Source organism: Haliotis asinina, chromosome 10, assembly GCF_037392515.1.
Source record: "Haliotis asinina isolate JCU_RB_2024 chromosome 10, JCU_Hal_asi_v2, whole genome shotgun sequence".
NCBI lineage: Eukaryota > Metazoa > Mollusca > Gastropoda > Lepetellida > Haliotidae > Haliotis > Haliotis asinina.
The window spans coordinates 58,368,274-58,384,389 of record NC_090289.1 but is presented as its reverse complement, the minus strand read 5'-3'; the positions used below and the strand labels follow the sequence as shown (position 1 = coordinate 58,384,389).

Sequence of the window (16,116 nt, the reverse complement as noted above, 5' to 3'; positions counted from 1 at the left end):
ATATTTTGTACTTTATAGAGGTGACAAAATGCCAAACATTACTAAAAGCTAATGACACAGAGCAGAGACCTTACCTCCATTCATTTATTAACACATTGGTATCATAAATATAAGGTTCATTTGCCCTAGAGTCTGCAGATGTAAATATAGGCCTCACCTTTATACAATCCATCAATGACTACCTGAGGATCATATGTCAGTTTGGAGAAAATGTCATAGTCATCACTTATGACAAATCCCAACATATACTTATGACAATACCAGCACCATGGTCAGAACAAACTGACTTGGAGAAACATTTTAGGATTCTAGTCTGTCATACAGTTATACATATTGACTGGGTCACTTGTTTTGGACCTTTTAGGTTTTGGTCATAGTTTTTTTTTATCCTAGGGGGCTTTTGTCCTACAGTTTTTCCATAAGGGACACAGGTGGTAACTCTGGGACCCCAACAAATAAACAGCATATTTTGGGATGCAACTCTGTATAGCAATGTAAGTTTGCCCTGACATTTGGTCAGCTTGTGTTTCCAGAATTCAAGGAAAGACAACAAAAACATACTTCAAAATCAGAACTTTAATAGAATACAGTGTACTAGATGTAGGTATCTCTGGACAAAAATAGGTTTATAAGCATTCTTGACATCTGACAAATATAATTGATAGCATTTCATATGGAATAAACAAAAAGGTAAATTTCAGTAGATTTATTTGTTTCAAATTGTTTTCCTAAGTCCTCAGATTAACGACTGTGCAGTGAGACTTCACAAAACCTTGTTCCACCATCCTTGTTCTGTAGATGGCAGCTCCCTGTCTTCACCTACACCAAGAATGATATTATGAGGACATCTCTGACTGAATGGATCTTGAAAATCATGTTCCTACACCACACATGAAATCAACAGCACTTGTGACCATTTACTTCCATACAATCTTATGTTTCTGCAACATTCATAAATATTTCACAAGTAAATACTAATTTTACTAATACATTCATTGAGGAACAAAGCCATTCACAACTGAGGTTCTGCTGTGAGTTATCAATTGCGACATTAGAAATTCTGCATAGATGATGACAAGTTAAAGATGTCACGTAATGTGCTGTGACATGATGTAGAGGATGCTTGTCTTTCTGATGGGTTTTCCATTGATGTGATCATCTAGAAGTTGAGGGAGTCAAACACTGCTGGATAGTGCTCAAAGAAACCCTGCAACAATGAGTGAGTGAGCGAGCAATGTTACAGAGTGTCAATGAGTATGTGAGTTTAGCTTTACACCACACTCAGCAACACTATGGTGGCGGTCTGTAAACAACCAAGTCTAGACGACATAATCTAGTGATTAACAGCATAAGCATTGATCTGTACAACTGGGAACTGATGACATGTGTCAACGAGTCTGAAGGCCAATATTCTAACCCAGACATTCACGGAACACTTGTGCAGTAAATGATCATGCAAACCAGTGGTTGATAGTAAGAACACAGAACTCTTCCATCAAGACAGATGTTACATCAGACATAATCACCTACGGAAGGTTTGTAAGATATTACAGACATTATCACATAAATTGTATAAACAACGTACATCATACGAAGCACTACTATACCTGGAACAGCACGATGGCTTGGTGGACGCTGGACGTGCATCCCATCTCACGAATGGAGTGCATGCTGAGTTGTGGCGCTCCAACGTCAATTGTCTGCATGCCCAGCTTCGCAGACATGATAGGGCCGATGGTGGACCCACATGGAGAGTCGTTCCTCACAACAATGTCCTGTGAATTACACATGATCCATCTATAGTGTTGGTAAGCTGGCCGGTAAACCCATCAGTAATCTGCCAGTTTCTAAATACATACCAAAACTGACCTAGGTCCGCCTGCACAGAGGAAGCAAAGTGACATTCATTATCAACTGCACATAATGAACTTAATAATCTCCTTACTGCTGTCACTTTCACAAAGACATGAGAAACATACTGGCTGTACCAAGGCTGAAACAGGAAGCAGGCTCAATGCCTTCCTGTACAACCTATTGCCGAACTATGACGGTCTTTGCACATGAGTTCTGATAGTCCAAGCTTGGGATGTCCCTTGAAAAAAGGGTTTCTGTTCAAGTACTTTAACTCATTAAGGCCGAGAGACGCATATGTGGGGCAAATAAATTAGCTTCTCACAGCGGGGTTATAAAAAGCACCTCTTATTCAGTGAGAGCCGCATATTGGGGGTGATAAAATGCACATCCCATTCAGTGAGAGCCGTGTATTGGGGGTTATAAATTTTAAATTCGTATTGTACCTATTATTTCAATCAATCTAGCAGTAATGATCAAAGATTAGCTTTTCTTACGAGAGTTGTTACTTTCTGTGTTAATCAGAAGAACTATTAATGTGTTTTGATAACAATTGCTTGCAATGTCGGGGGCTTATACTGGCAAATGAACACATGTCTGAGAGAAAGGGGATTATGAGATGTTGTTACAGGAGGTAAGTGTTTGTTACTCGTCATTGGGAGTGAATACTAAGATACTTTGTTTGCACATTGATTGAATTAACGGTGACAAGGTTACAAAACCTTCTTCTAAATTAAATCATTGATTCATTCATTTTGTGGAGTCCATTGTCAATCTTCTGAAATTTGTTTGCTTTCAAAACAAATATAAGTTTGCCCATCTTCATAAATATTTGGAGAGATTCAACTGCAAGTGTATACATCACAATAGATCAGTATCGTGTAACCTTTTTTAATTCTATAATACATGTACTTGAATTGTGATATTTATTCGTAACAACGTGCAGATTATATTGAAATGTTCAGCAAGCCATTATGTTTCATGTACAAGTAGTGTGCGCAAAATGTATATGCAAATAAATACTATCTCTACTCAGTGGTTGGATTGGGTTATCCGGGGTGAAAATAATCGGATTGTAGCGCTTTGAGCGCTTTAAAGAAAAATAAACTCGTCAAAGTGCTTGTTAGTCCTACATGTACATATCAGGCATCCTTACGATTATGTATGTTCTAGCTACAGTTGATAAAACCGAAATCCAGCATATCGATTGGTCAACGATCAAACCAATAGTTAATCTGTATCCAAGCTGTCTAGTGACCGAACGTGCTCTTCAGAAATTTAACCCACGCCCCATCACCTGTCATGATACGATTGGTCATAGATAACAAATCAGCCACTATATTGAACAGTTGAGATACAAAAACGTCCTATTTGGGAACTTTGATGACGCCCATCCCATGACCCTTTGTCTTATGTATGTGCAAGGAATAGCATTATACAATATGCATACATGTATGTTCGTGTGATAACGTATATTTTCTTCAATAAATCTAGATGAACCAAAGTGACAAACTGTGAATCTGTTCCATGTAAGTCACACATTAGCTTATTAGTACTTACCTTAAAATATTCAATACATACTAGCGACGTATCAGCGAAAACGCTTCTTTCATAGAAGATTATTAGGCATGTGCGTAAATGCGTCTTTACTGCCATTGACATAGATGTTTTGAACAATTTAACCTCACAAAATGATATGAGAGGGACAATTTGTTTAATTATGTCTTACATACAAAGAATACAAACATGTGTTAAGAAAATACACATGCACCAAGACTATTAGGCATGTGTGTAAATTCTTCTTTACTGCCATTGACATAGATGCTTTGAACAATTTAACCTCACACAATGATATGAGAGGGACAGTTTGTTTAAGTATGTCTTACATACAAAGAATACAAACATGTGTTAAGAAAATACACACGCACCAAGACTATTAGGCATGTGTGTAAATTCTTCTTTACTGCCATTGACATAGATGCTTTGAACAATTTAACCTCACACAATGATATGAGAGGGACAGTTTGTTTAAGTATGTCTTACATACAAAGAATACAAACATGTGTTAAGAAAATACACATGCACCAAGACTATTAGGCATGTGTGTAAATTCTTCTTTACTGCCATTGACATAGATGTTTTGAACAATTTAACCTCACACAATGATATGAGAGGGACAGTTTGTTTAAGTATGTCTTACATACAAAGAATACAAACATGTGTTAAGAAAATACACATGCACCAAGACTATTAGGCATGTGTGTAAATTCTTCTTTACTGCCATTGACATAGATGCTTTGAACAATTTAACCTCACACAATGATATGAGAGGGACAGTTTGTTTAAGTATGTCTTACATACAAAGAATACAAACATGTGTTAAGAAAATACACATGCACCAAGACTATTAGGCATGTGTGTAAATTCTTCTTTACTGCCATTGACATAGATGTTTTGAACAATTTAACCTCACACAATGATATGAGAGGGACAGTTTGTTTAAGTATGTCTTACATACAAAGAATACAAACATGTGTTAAGAAAATACACATGCACCAAGACTATTAGGCATGTGTGTAAATTCTTCTTTACTGCCATTGACATAGATGCTTTGAACAATTTAACCTCACACAATGATATGAGAGGGACAGTTTGTTTAAGTATGTCTTACATACAAAGAATACAAACATGTGTTAAGAAAATACACATGCACCAAGACTATTAGGCATGTGTGTAAATTCTTCTTTACTGCCATTGACATAGATGCTTTGAACAATTTAACCTCACACAATGATATGAGAGGGACAGTTTGTTTAAGTATGTCTTACATACAAAGAATACAAACATGTGTTAAGAAAATACACACGCCATCAAAAGTCTACAAGAGAAAGTGTAATAAAATTACGTAAAACCTTACATATGTGACATGTACGCACTCCTGCTTTCTTTCAACATATACCTTTACAACGCAATTAAACAATTAAACAATCAGGACTTGCTCATGTGACGAGACAGTTTCCTGTAATCTCCGAAACCTGCCAGGGATATCAGGCGTGAATAGCTCACAGCCGGCCAGGCAATCAGCACGGATTCCAGGTGTTGAGCAGTGAAGTGGCTCTCGGGCTTAATGAGCTAACCTACTGACATAGATTACAACTTCAATTTCCAGATCTAATAATGTAAATGTTAGTCAGCCTTACACACCTGTCTTTATCACCTGCTTGTACTAACACCTGTCATATTTCACCATTCATCACACCTCCTTACTTACTACACCTTCCTTACACCAGACATCACACCCTTCGTCTTACACCCTCATTGACACCTGCTGTCCCTTACCTGCAAGACAGACATATGATCTCTCACACCCTCTATCACACACGTATACTGACACATGATAACTCACTTGCAGGGGAGCTTCAACTCGTTTGGCGATCTCTCTGAGGATTGTAGCTGTGATTGCAGTTGTTGCATAGCGCTGGTTGCAATTGAACTTCAGGACTATTCCCTTGAAGAAAAGCAAATAAGCAAGCAAAATTATGATGATGAAACATGTCAAACAAAACTGTGGATGATCTCATAAAAAAATGTTCTCATAACAACACAGTTGTTAAAATCTAAATATTTTAGATATTTAAATACTTACCTTACCATAGGTCTACATCATATTACCTCAAGCTTCGCTTAGTAGGAGATTTGACAGAGTTGAATTGCTATTCAATCTTGAATTGCTACCTCGCAATCGACTGTCATGATACGGAAGCATCTGGATCTCCCCACTGCGCATGTGCGCAGACTCCACGAGAACTTCACTTTTACTTCTCGGTCCGAAGTGTTGGGAGGGACTGACCACCCTATGGTAAGGTAAGTATTTAAATATCTAAAATATTTAGATTTTGACAAATTTTTTACTTACCTTACCATAGCTCTATGGCATATGGATACAACAGACTGGACAGTGGTGTAGGACTCCAGAGGACCATCAGCGTCTTAAGATCCCTCTGTATGCTGGTCTGCCGCAACAATCACTCGTAAAGGTCACTGGAACCAGAATCAGAGTAGTAGGTCACGTACTAACCACTGGAGGGGTACGGTACATTATCTCATATAAGTACAAGACCCCCATAGACCAAGGTAAGTAAGATCATACCTTATAGGGTGGCAGGACGTGTGAGTTGCTGCGCAACTACAAATGGTCCGAAAGACTGCAGCCCCTCCATATCTTCCACTGCTAAGTCCCACAAGTAATGGCTTGCAAATACTGTCGAGGACTGCCAGAAACACCCGGTCATAATGTCAGGAACTGTACAGTTCCTATGCAGGGCCAATGTCAAAGCTAACGCCTGATTCTCGTGCAGGTTGTTAGATGATGGGTGAGGAAGATTCTGTGAGTCATAAGCCGCCAGGATGGTCTGCCTCAACCATAAGGCTACTGTATTCCTGGTGAATTTCAACTCTAGCCATCGTCGAGAAAGGCAGGAACAACCTCTTCCTGGTTCCCCGACGAGGAGAGGACTTCTTGATATACACTCTGAGAGCCCGCACCAGACAAAGCAACTGTTCCTCCCGATCTTCTGGTCTGATAATGGCAGGAAGAGGCGGGATGGTGAATAATCTGTTTTTTCTCCAGGAAATCCCAGAGGAGACCCAACTGTACAGCACCTTGTCTGGATTGTTCAAACCGGACCCTGGTCACATCCAGCATGTGAATCGTGCAAATTCTCACTGCTGCAGCTAACGCCAGCAGAAACAACGTCTTCCTAGTTAGGTTGTCAAATGATGCCTCAGGTGCTGTAGCACAACGTTCAGGTCCCACGCTGGCAGACGGAACTTAACCTTTTGGTCCTCCAGCTTGAACGCCTTTAACATAGCGACTAATTCGGGGATCTTTGAGACCTATCTATCTCCTCTGACCACTAACACTGAATTCAGTGCTGACAGGTAGGTCCCAATAGTACTACCCCTGAGCTTCCTCGAGCATCGCAAGTAACGTAAAAACTCCGCCAGGAATTGGGGTGACGCTAACAGCGGATCTTGCGACTTTTGGGCACAGAACTTCTCAAATGTAGCCCACTTGTCATCATGAAGTGATCTGGTACAAGCTTTGTGTGCATGGGCAATGATCTTTGCCACTTGAGATGAGTAGCCCTTGGCCCTCAAAGTCCTTTGCAAATGGTCCAGACTCATAGATGAAACCGCGCCGGTCTGGGTGCAGTATCTGATTGTGGGGATGTCACAGCAACTGATCCCACTCTGGAAGCCGGAACGGGTTTCTTTCTGCGAGGTGGCACAATTCTGGGAGCCACGTTCTCGCTGGCCACCAGGGCACAACCAAAAGCAGATGGATCCTCACTGTGAGTTTGAGTTTCGCCACTACTGCTGGTACTAGTACTGGCGGAGGAAAGGCTTACGCGTCTAGTCGTTTCCAAGACATCGACACAGCGTCAACCGCCCAAGCTGCCAGGTCTGGTATCGGAGACGCGTACAGTGGAAGCTGAGCGTTGAACTTTGTGGCAAATAGGTCTATCAGCGGGCACCCGTGATCCTGACATACGAGCCGAAATATCTCCAGATGAAGCATCCACTCAGTCGGGGACGGCTTCCCTGGTCGCGACAGCGCAACGGCTAGGACGTTTCTACAACCTGGGATATGACAAACTCTGGCTTCGATGTCGTTTGTGTCTAAAATGCTGGCTTCTGAAAAAAACTTTTAGCAACCCAAACACGTCTCGATCAGATGGCGCCTAAAGTAAAAGTTCTCATGGGGAGATCCAGATGCTTCCGTATCATGACAGTCGTCGATTGCGAGGTAGCCATTCAAGATTGAATAGCAATTCAACTCCATCAGATCTCCTACTAAGCAAAGCTTGAGGTAATATGCTATAGACCTATGGTAAGGTAAGTAAAAACTTAGACACTATTCTACGGTTTTGAAATCCTCACCTTGCAGAATGATGGCCATGTGCCTCCTCATCTTGCAGAATGATGGCCATGTGCCTACTCACCTTGCAGAATGATGGCCATGTGCCTCCTCACCTTGCAGAATGATGGCCATGTGCCTACTCACCTCGCAGAATGATGGCCATGTGACTACTCACCTTGCGGAATGATGGCCATGTGCCCACTCACCTTGCAGGATGATGGCCCTGTGCCTACTCACCTTGCAGAATGATGGCCATGTGCCTACTCACCTTGCAGAATGATGGCCATGTGCCTCCTCACCTTGCAGAATGATGGCCATGTGCCTACTCACCTCGCAGAATGATGGCCATGTGACTACTCACCTTGCGGAATGATGGCCATGTGCCTACTCACCTTGCGGAATGATGGTCATATGCCTGCTCACCTTAAGGAATGATGGCTGTGTTCCTACTCACCTTGTGGAATGATGGCTGTGTGCCTACTTCACATATGAAATGATGGCTGTGTGACTACTCACCTTGTGGAACGATGGCTGGTGGTTGCTTTCATGCTTTTCTCTGGAGAGGAACACACAATCATTATGTCTAAGGTTTCTAAGTGAGTCATCACAAAATATCTGGACACTGACATGGAGGGCTGACGAAAGGAACACAGAAGATATCATGAAGACCCATTCCTATCTCTGCTTCTCTAATCTTGCGTTTCATACAGACAGTCTGTCAGGTACAGCTTCCAATGCTTGTGTTCAATAGAGTCAGTCTGTCAAATAAAGCTTCCCACCTTGTGTTCAACAAAGGGAATCTCACACAAAAACACAGTACTTCCAGAGAATATTTTCATTATCAATGTTTCTATTTCCTCCTTAACTGGGACATCTTGTAAATGGTGTTGGTGCATGTATAAAAATGAACATAAATCTGTCACTACGGAACATGCCAGGACAAACAACAGAGCTCCATACACCTAGGCTAACGATGCAAGCACTGTGCAGTGAAGCACAGTAAACTGGTTTCAGTCAAACAAGAGCCAAACTGAAGAGGAAGCTTCTGTATTCTTCTACCAGGTTGCTAATTTGCCAGTTTAATTTGATTAGAAGTAAATGTCCATCAATGCCTATATAACAATATCTATATGCTCCATATGCTTGGGTACTAGGACATGCATTATCTAGACATGTTGTTTGGTGAGCTCTAAGGGTCAAAATAATCTTACTAACAAGTAATTTTCTGAATATAACTGACATTTTATACTTATCCTGACTCATGTTTCCCAACAATACGGTGACAAGCCATGCCTGCCACTCTCTCCTAATCTCATAAAGCCCGTCACAAGAATTACTGTGAATTCAGCATGCCTGAGAAAGACGGTTGGGAGGGCTTGACTCCATGAGTCAGGAAAAGCATAAAATATCAATCTTATTCAGAAACATACATACATTTCCTTATCCTGATTCATGCTTATTATGTTTACTGAATCCAATGGAACAGCAGTGGGTCAGACCAAGCTAGATTCTATTGACTGCCCTAAAAGTACGTTCAGTATTCCCCCCCATCCCCCTTCAGATACTACAATGGCGATAGTTCAGTCCTGTTCTTCCAATATTTATCTGTGTCACACTTGTCTTCTCTTGAAGCATTCACTGAATGGAACATGATAATATAGCTTGCGTCCTGCTAGTGTCTATTTCAGCTGCATGTCAAGATTTCAATCAAGACCAGTTGCAACCTTCGTCATCTGCAAGTATCTTCATTATGAGTACTGGGCCCAAATCACTCATGCTAGCCTGTTCGAGACATGTGCATGGACTCTCAACCATTATATTCCACAGTCTGTCTTGGTCTCAAGTCACGATAAAAAAGGATGAGTGAAAGTCAGTGCCTTTGTGGAACCATTAGTTGTTGTGCAACAACAAGTGGCCCTAATTGGTGAATGCCAGTGATGTCCTCTGTGGTAATGCCCTGTAGGTAGTAATGGGGAAACACCATACTTGATTTCCAAAAGCAACCCTCCATTATGGTTGTTAATTCGGTCAAAGCAGAACAGGGTAAGGCAATCCCAGTCTAAAATATCACAAACAATTCAAACACACACGATACGCACCCTGTGACGAATGTAAGCATAGCCGTCTGCCATGTTGCATACCACATGGCAGGAGAAGGACACATACATTAAGGTTGCAATATTTTATGAATGAAAAATACAGCCTATGTATTCCAACTAAAGCCCGAGCAGAAGAAAAGGAGCCACATATATGGTCTGTGTCTCTTTCTCACTCATAATCATAGGGAAGGGTAGAAGAAAAATCTTCCACATGGGCACACGTCTTTCGATAAGAACGACAGCGTGAAAAGTGAGGTATGAGGTTGATGGTTAGAGTTTCCTGCTCTTGACTTTAGGGGGACCTAGAGGGGCCCTGTGGAGTGGTCTCACATGACGAAGTGAGTATTTTGTTTTGAAAACTATTTTTTACTACAAAAATATGGTCACAACTGTTGTGGGAATATAAATGAACAAAAAATTCTTATATGTACCCAAGGAGGACTTCTTCTGAAAAAGAATCAGTACTCACCCGACAAGTAACCTCCTTTGGGCCCCTGCATTTGGCGCACATACCAGTCAGCAGACATACCATGCTCTTCACTCTCTCCTAATACTTGCCAAGCACCTGGATTTGCAGGGAGTGTCATGAGAAGGGAGGAGGGGAGGGTTGACCTCATGAGTCAGGATAAGTATGAAATATCAATTTTAATCAGAAAATTAAATATTTTTCCTTATTCTGACTCATGCTTATTATGCTTGCCAGAATCCGAAGGAGTCCGAAGGGGTCATGACTCATCCTGGATTCTCTGGTTGTCATGTATTTTACACCTTGTAACTCAACATGGGAACCTGAAATGGCACTGTAGATTTGCAGACTTTCATTTTTGCCTATGCCCAAGGAGTTCTAAGAAAAGACTTGGTGTAGTTTTTGCCTACTCAAAAGTGTTAGTCCAGCAGAAGTCAACGACAAGTGCTCTGAGACAAATATTTGCCTTTTTTTGAGTCATGCAATCTTCCTCGGAGGTTGAGTCCTTGAATCAGTTTTTTTTTATGGCTCTAGATCTTGCAAGTCTGTAAAACAAGCGTCAGGTAGTTGCATCAAACTGCGGCATATTCTTATTCCCAACCCTACAAGACCTGCTGCAAGACTCTGATATAAGCTTGTAATGTTCGTCTACATCAGGAGCCTTGGTAAACAGTTCCATGTGGTGCAGGGGAAACATCTTTGGGTTGAACGTTGGTATCTGATGACCCTGATATTTAGCTGTTTTATCAAACGCCATGCGTTGATTCCCCGGAACCCTAGATATAGGTTCAATTGACAGAATGATGAGCATTTCAAAATCGTCGTCAATCATCTTGTAAGTACATGTGTCATTCTAATTCCAAACCATCAGCAATCCAAGATGTTACTTCTGCGTCTGAAAAAACGGCATTCCCTTCATCCTCATAACCATAGGAGTCCATGCATGCAGGTCTGCTGTGCAAGCGAGTGCTCCTGATAACCATCTCTGGAAGCGTCCATATACCTTCACACAGGTGAATCCCCGGGTGAGTAGCCTCAGTGATGATTCCTGAACACAGAGGTATGACGATCCTCAAAGTCTGACGCCAAGGCCCACGTTACAGTGACTGTACCATGTCTACATGGGGAATTTCTGTGACTGCGCCTTCTGTAGGGCTTGACCCAAGTCTTGTGCCGGAGTAGACGCTTTTCCTGTCGCACTAGCCGTCATAACAGGTTGACTGAAGAGTGGAACCTCTGGCAGGAGGATAGGGGGTTCACCAAGAACGTCTGTTTCATGTGGCGGGAGTGCCTCCGAAGAGAAGGACTTTGACCTCTGTGAAGACCTTGACGAAGTGTTCGAAGCTGACGATTTCTTTTTCCAAAGCGCCTATGTAGACATGTGCTTCTTAGTCTGGGATGACGGGAACTCGGAAAACGATGATCTCTTCTGACTGGAGACGGTAGACGCCAATGCACCAGATGACTGCCCCCAGGAGCCGCTAGGCGATTCACTAGAATGGTGAATTCTAGCATCAGTCAACAGACGGTTACTAGCGCTTTTATTAGTATTTTCACCCGAAATGACTTGGTATTGCCTTCCATAATCCTTTGTCCCCCCAAGAACATTAAATATATAACTACTGAACTGTTGAGAACTTTTGACAAAGGATACAACATGCTCTGAAATAGCAAACATCATTGCAAGAAGGACAAAATAAATACGAATCAACTGCTGTCGATCAATATTTGCAACGCAAACAAGTTTTTAATTGAGTTGCTTATAAGGCCGAAAATATTAAAAGATATGTGCCATATCAGGACCCCTGTGCTCTCACATCTGTCCTCTGGGACGATAAAGGAGAGAGTGAAGAGCATGGCATGTCATGTGATTGGTTTGCGCGCCAAATGCACAGGCTCAAGGGGACAAGCATAAGCATGATTCAGTATAAGGAAAAATTTGAAGAGACGTAGAGATACATCAAGTTCTAAACTTGAAAGTTGATTGCATGAAGTAAACCACGACTGACATACACCTCCACTCACGAGTAATTAGGGTGGACAGCGTGAGCCTGGTCGGCACTGATCATGTAGGACTTAGCAATGGCTTCCTCAAAGGCTGTTAGGTTGTCTGGACTTGAGCTGATGCGACGCAGAACCAGTTCTTGAAATGTAGACTGGGCTCCCTGTGCACTCTGTGACCCGACCTGTACCATTGAATAAAATTTGTTTTGGCCAATTTGTAACAATGTAGAAAACAAAGTACTATAACACACTCAGATCACAGGAGCCTGTACTGACAGTAAGCAAACCCAGCTGTCCTCCTTTTGACAATTACCAGAACAGAAAAATGTCATGCAATGATAAATATCTTCAGATTCCAAATGAGTAAACCTCTCACCTCCTCATTGTCGAACAGACTGATCATTCGGATGTTGGGGTCCTCTGCAAGACTCTCGTTACTGCAGGACTCAATCAGCGCCTAGAGCATACATATACATATACTACCGAATGATACTTTCCCTAGAACTAGCTACAGCTGAGATTCTCAGTGTCCTCCTTATGCGTAGCTCTCAGTGAATCTGTTTAAGGGACTTTAGTAGATACGATCTTACCTCACATGCAGCATAGGCATTGAACAGGTTGTCCAGTCGGGGAGAAAACAGAAACTCCTCCAGAGCCCCACCAATTGCCTGCAACGACATATACAGTAACTCCTCTAACAATGGCTCAGGTGTATAGGATGGGACATCAAATAAACTGTAAGTGGGCCTGTATCACAGTTTCTGAACCTGGCCCACTGTTTATGCAGCATGTTTGCCACTTCCGTGTACCCCCTCCAACACACAACCTATCCTCAAATACATACAGCATGCTTTTATCAATCTTCATATTGACACAACTGTAGTCACAAAATCCATTATATTAGAAAACTAAAACTAGTGAAGGAGGCTACTTACTGCAGGCTGTGTGTCAGCCAGACACAGTTCAAAGTCCAGCATCTGATCTTCTTTTATGTTCAGCTCCTCACATATCACCTTGACTAGTGCCGGAGCATGCTTCTCTGCCTGAAACATCCCAGCCACAGATTACACAGCTGCCAGGGGTCAGACCACATTGGTACTTCAGTCAAGATGTTGGTCGTCCACACACCATTAAACCATCCTGAAAATGCCTGCTGTAACCTGAGACTGGATAGGCCTTCACACGCCTGAGGCCGGACTTCTCTCTTGGGCATGATGCGTATAGCCATTTTTTTTAATCCTGCTAGAATTTTGCCAAAAAGCTGCAAGAAACCACACTCACTCAGTGACTCACTCTTGAAGGGAGAAAGATATTGTCTTGTACCTGAGTCCTCTGTGAGACATCAGCCTCGGATTGTTTTGGGAGGCCCTGCAACTCTGACTGAACAGCTGAGGCAATTACTGGACACCTGCAAACACAGGACATTTTGCAGCAGACAGGGCAGATGAAATAACCCTTTACACAGGTCACGCTGGACAAGCACAGCTCCTCCGTACAACCAAACGATAATGATGAAGTTGTATCAATAAAAAGTCATATGGGGCAAGGTACATTTAAAGGTCAAATGCAACCAAAAAATCATACATATATAAAATAAAGTTATCAACTATTTATGATACATAAAATTCATCGCTGATTAAGAAAATGCAAATAAAGAAAATTATAAGTGCATAATCGCCGATGGGTGTGCACTCAAGAGTAACGAAGCCTTTCATTGGCCCTTGGTTCATTTGCTGATATGCATTTAAAGGTCAGATGCAACCAAAAAATCAAACATATATAAAATACAGTTATCAACTATTTATGATACATAAAATTCATCGCTGATTAAGAAAATGCAAATAAAGAAAATCGAACAAACCTGTAGAGGTTGCAGATTCTTTGAATAGAGTCCTCCTTGGGGTACTTATAAGCATTTAAATGTTCTTTAAATTCTCGCGACAGTTGTAACTATATTTTTTCAATAAAATATATACAAAACAAAAAACATTGTTTTTGTCTTGTGAGACCACCCCTACAGGGCCCCTGGCCCCGTGACAGCCAAGAGCAGGTAACTCTTCAGACTATAGCCTCCAGCAAAACACTTCCGTTCTGTAAGCAATACAGACAGAATGTGGGGAGGTGGGTGGCCTTACCCCAAGGAGGACTCTATTCAAAGAATCTGCAACCTCTACAGGTTTCTTCGATTCTTTTTCATAGAGATCCTCCTTGGGGTACTTATAAGCATAAGACAGACTCCTAAAGACTGATCTTAGGGAGAGGCATTCTGTCTGCTCATGAACCTGACATAAGATGATAACCTTTATTACATTTACTGAAAGTAACAAGGAATCAAACTTACCTGGTCACGTGACCTTTTATATGCCTTGCGGCTGGGGTGCGGATAAGGGCCAGGCTATTACACGGTCTAACCCTACATTTCTATGAGAAAGTCGTAGGGTCAATTCTTTGAATGTCATTTAGAAGTGAAAATACATAAGAATGAAGATTTTTATGGATATCAACTTCTTTATGTGAGAACACAACGTTTCGGAGTTAATGCTTACTCCTTCAGGTGATGAAGGAGTAAGCATTAACGTTGTGTTCTCACATAAAGAAGTTGATATCCATAAAAATCTTCATTCTTAAGTCGTAGGGTGCTTATAAAAAATGCCCCCCCCCCTTTTTTTTCTCAAAAAACGGGAGTCGAGACAGGTGACCGATATATCAGGGTCCATTCTCGTGCACTGGTGCTAGGGAAGGACTGAAACAGTCTAGACCGGAGCAAAAAATACCACCACCATAATAGAGCCCACCACCGGGATAAAAGATGGAAAGTATACAGTAAGACACCACCACCAGTCTACTTGTTGCAGCTACAATGTCAAATGATCGTTCGTCAAATGATCGTTCATCAAATGCAAGGGTAGCTCAATCGGCTAGGGCACTCGTACCCTGCCCACTGGTGAGAACTGACTGGCCAAACCGAGCACGCTCTCTTGACAGTCTGTCTAACTGATAATGACGGATGAACGTGCTCGGTCGGCTCCAAATAGCCGCGGAGCAGATCTCCTCAATGGGCAAGGCAGATGCATATGCCTTAGACGTCGCCACAGCCCTAACCGAATGAGCTTTCAAACCCTCAGGGGGCGTACGACCTTTCGAGGTGTATCCCATACAAATGGCAGAGGCAAGCCACCTAGATATGGTCTGCTTGTTCGCCGGAAGGCCAGCCTTGCCGCCACCATAACAGCAGAACAATTGATCATTCTTCCTAATGTCTTTTGTTCGTTTGATATAAGCCTTAAGGGTCTTACGGACATCTAAGACGTGAGCACGTCGAAGAGAGGTACCGGGCGGCGAAGGCTGCGTGAAAGCAGGAAGCTCAATAGGCGCCGTAAAGTGAAAGGTGCTATCTCTCTTAGGACGGTAAGTATCTGGCAATCGAATGCTCACTCTGTCTTTGTGAAACACCGTTAATTCAGGGTTGGTGGACATAGCGTGTATGTCACCTACCCGCCTGCCAGAGGTTACCGCCACAAGAAAAGCAGTCTTCCATGTCAACAGCTGGAGGGACAGAGCTGACAGGTTGTGAAAAAGAGGACCGGACAGCCAATCAAGAACGACTGGCAAGTCCCATGGGGGACTAATCCGCCGGACAAACGGACGGATTCTGTCCACGCCTGCAAGGAAGCGCTGAACTAGAGGGTGCTGCCCCAATAATGCACCATCGACAGGAATGTGGAAGGCAGAGATTGCCGTGGAGTAACCTCTAACTGTAGAAGCGGCCAGAC

The 16,116-nt window shown here is 42.3% G+C and overlaps 1 protein-coding gene across 1 annotated transcript in view; it reads right to left on the bottom strand.

Moving 5' to 3' along the window:
- Positions 1-561: 561 nt before the first annotated feature.
- LOC137299188 (aspartyl aminopeptidase-like) overlaps positions 562-16,116 on the bottom strand; it is a 33,603-nt gene continuing 18,048 nt past the window's right edge. Inside the window, exons 7-15 of the mRNA XM_067831761.1 lie at positions 13,667-13,751; positions 13,279-13,386; positions 12,934-13,011; positions 12,720-12,800; positions 12,365-12,525; positions 8,291-8,330; positions 5,258-5,359; positions 1,608-1,775; positions 562-1,207 (exon numbers count right to left, since the gene is read on the bottom strand). Of these exons, the coding sequence (XP_067687862.1) occupies positions 1,160-1,207; positions 1,608-1,775; positions 5,258-5,359; positions 8,291-8,330; positions 12,365-12,525; positions 12,720-12,800; positions 12,934-13,011; positions 13,279-13,386; positions 13,667-13,751 (871 nt within the window). The 3' untranslated portion in view covers positions 562-1,159. The remainder of the gene's footprint in view (positions 1,208-1,607; positions 1,776-5,257; positions 5,360-8,290; positions 8,331-12,364; positions 12,526-12,719; positions 12,801-12,933; positions 13,012-13,278; positions 13,387-13,666; positions 13,752-16,116) is intronic.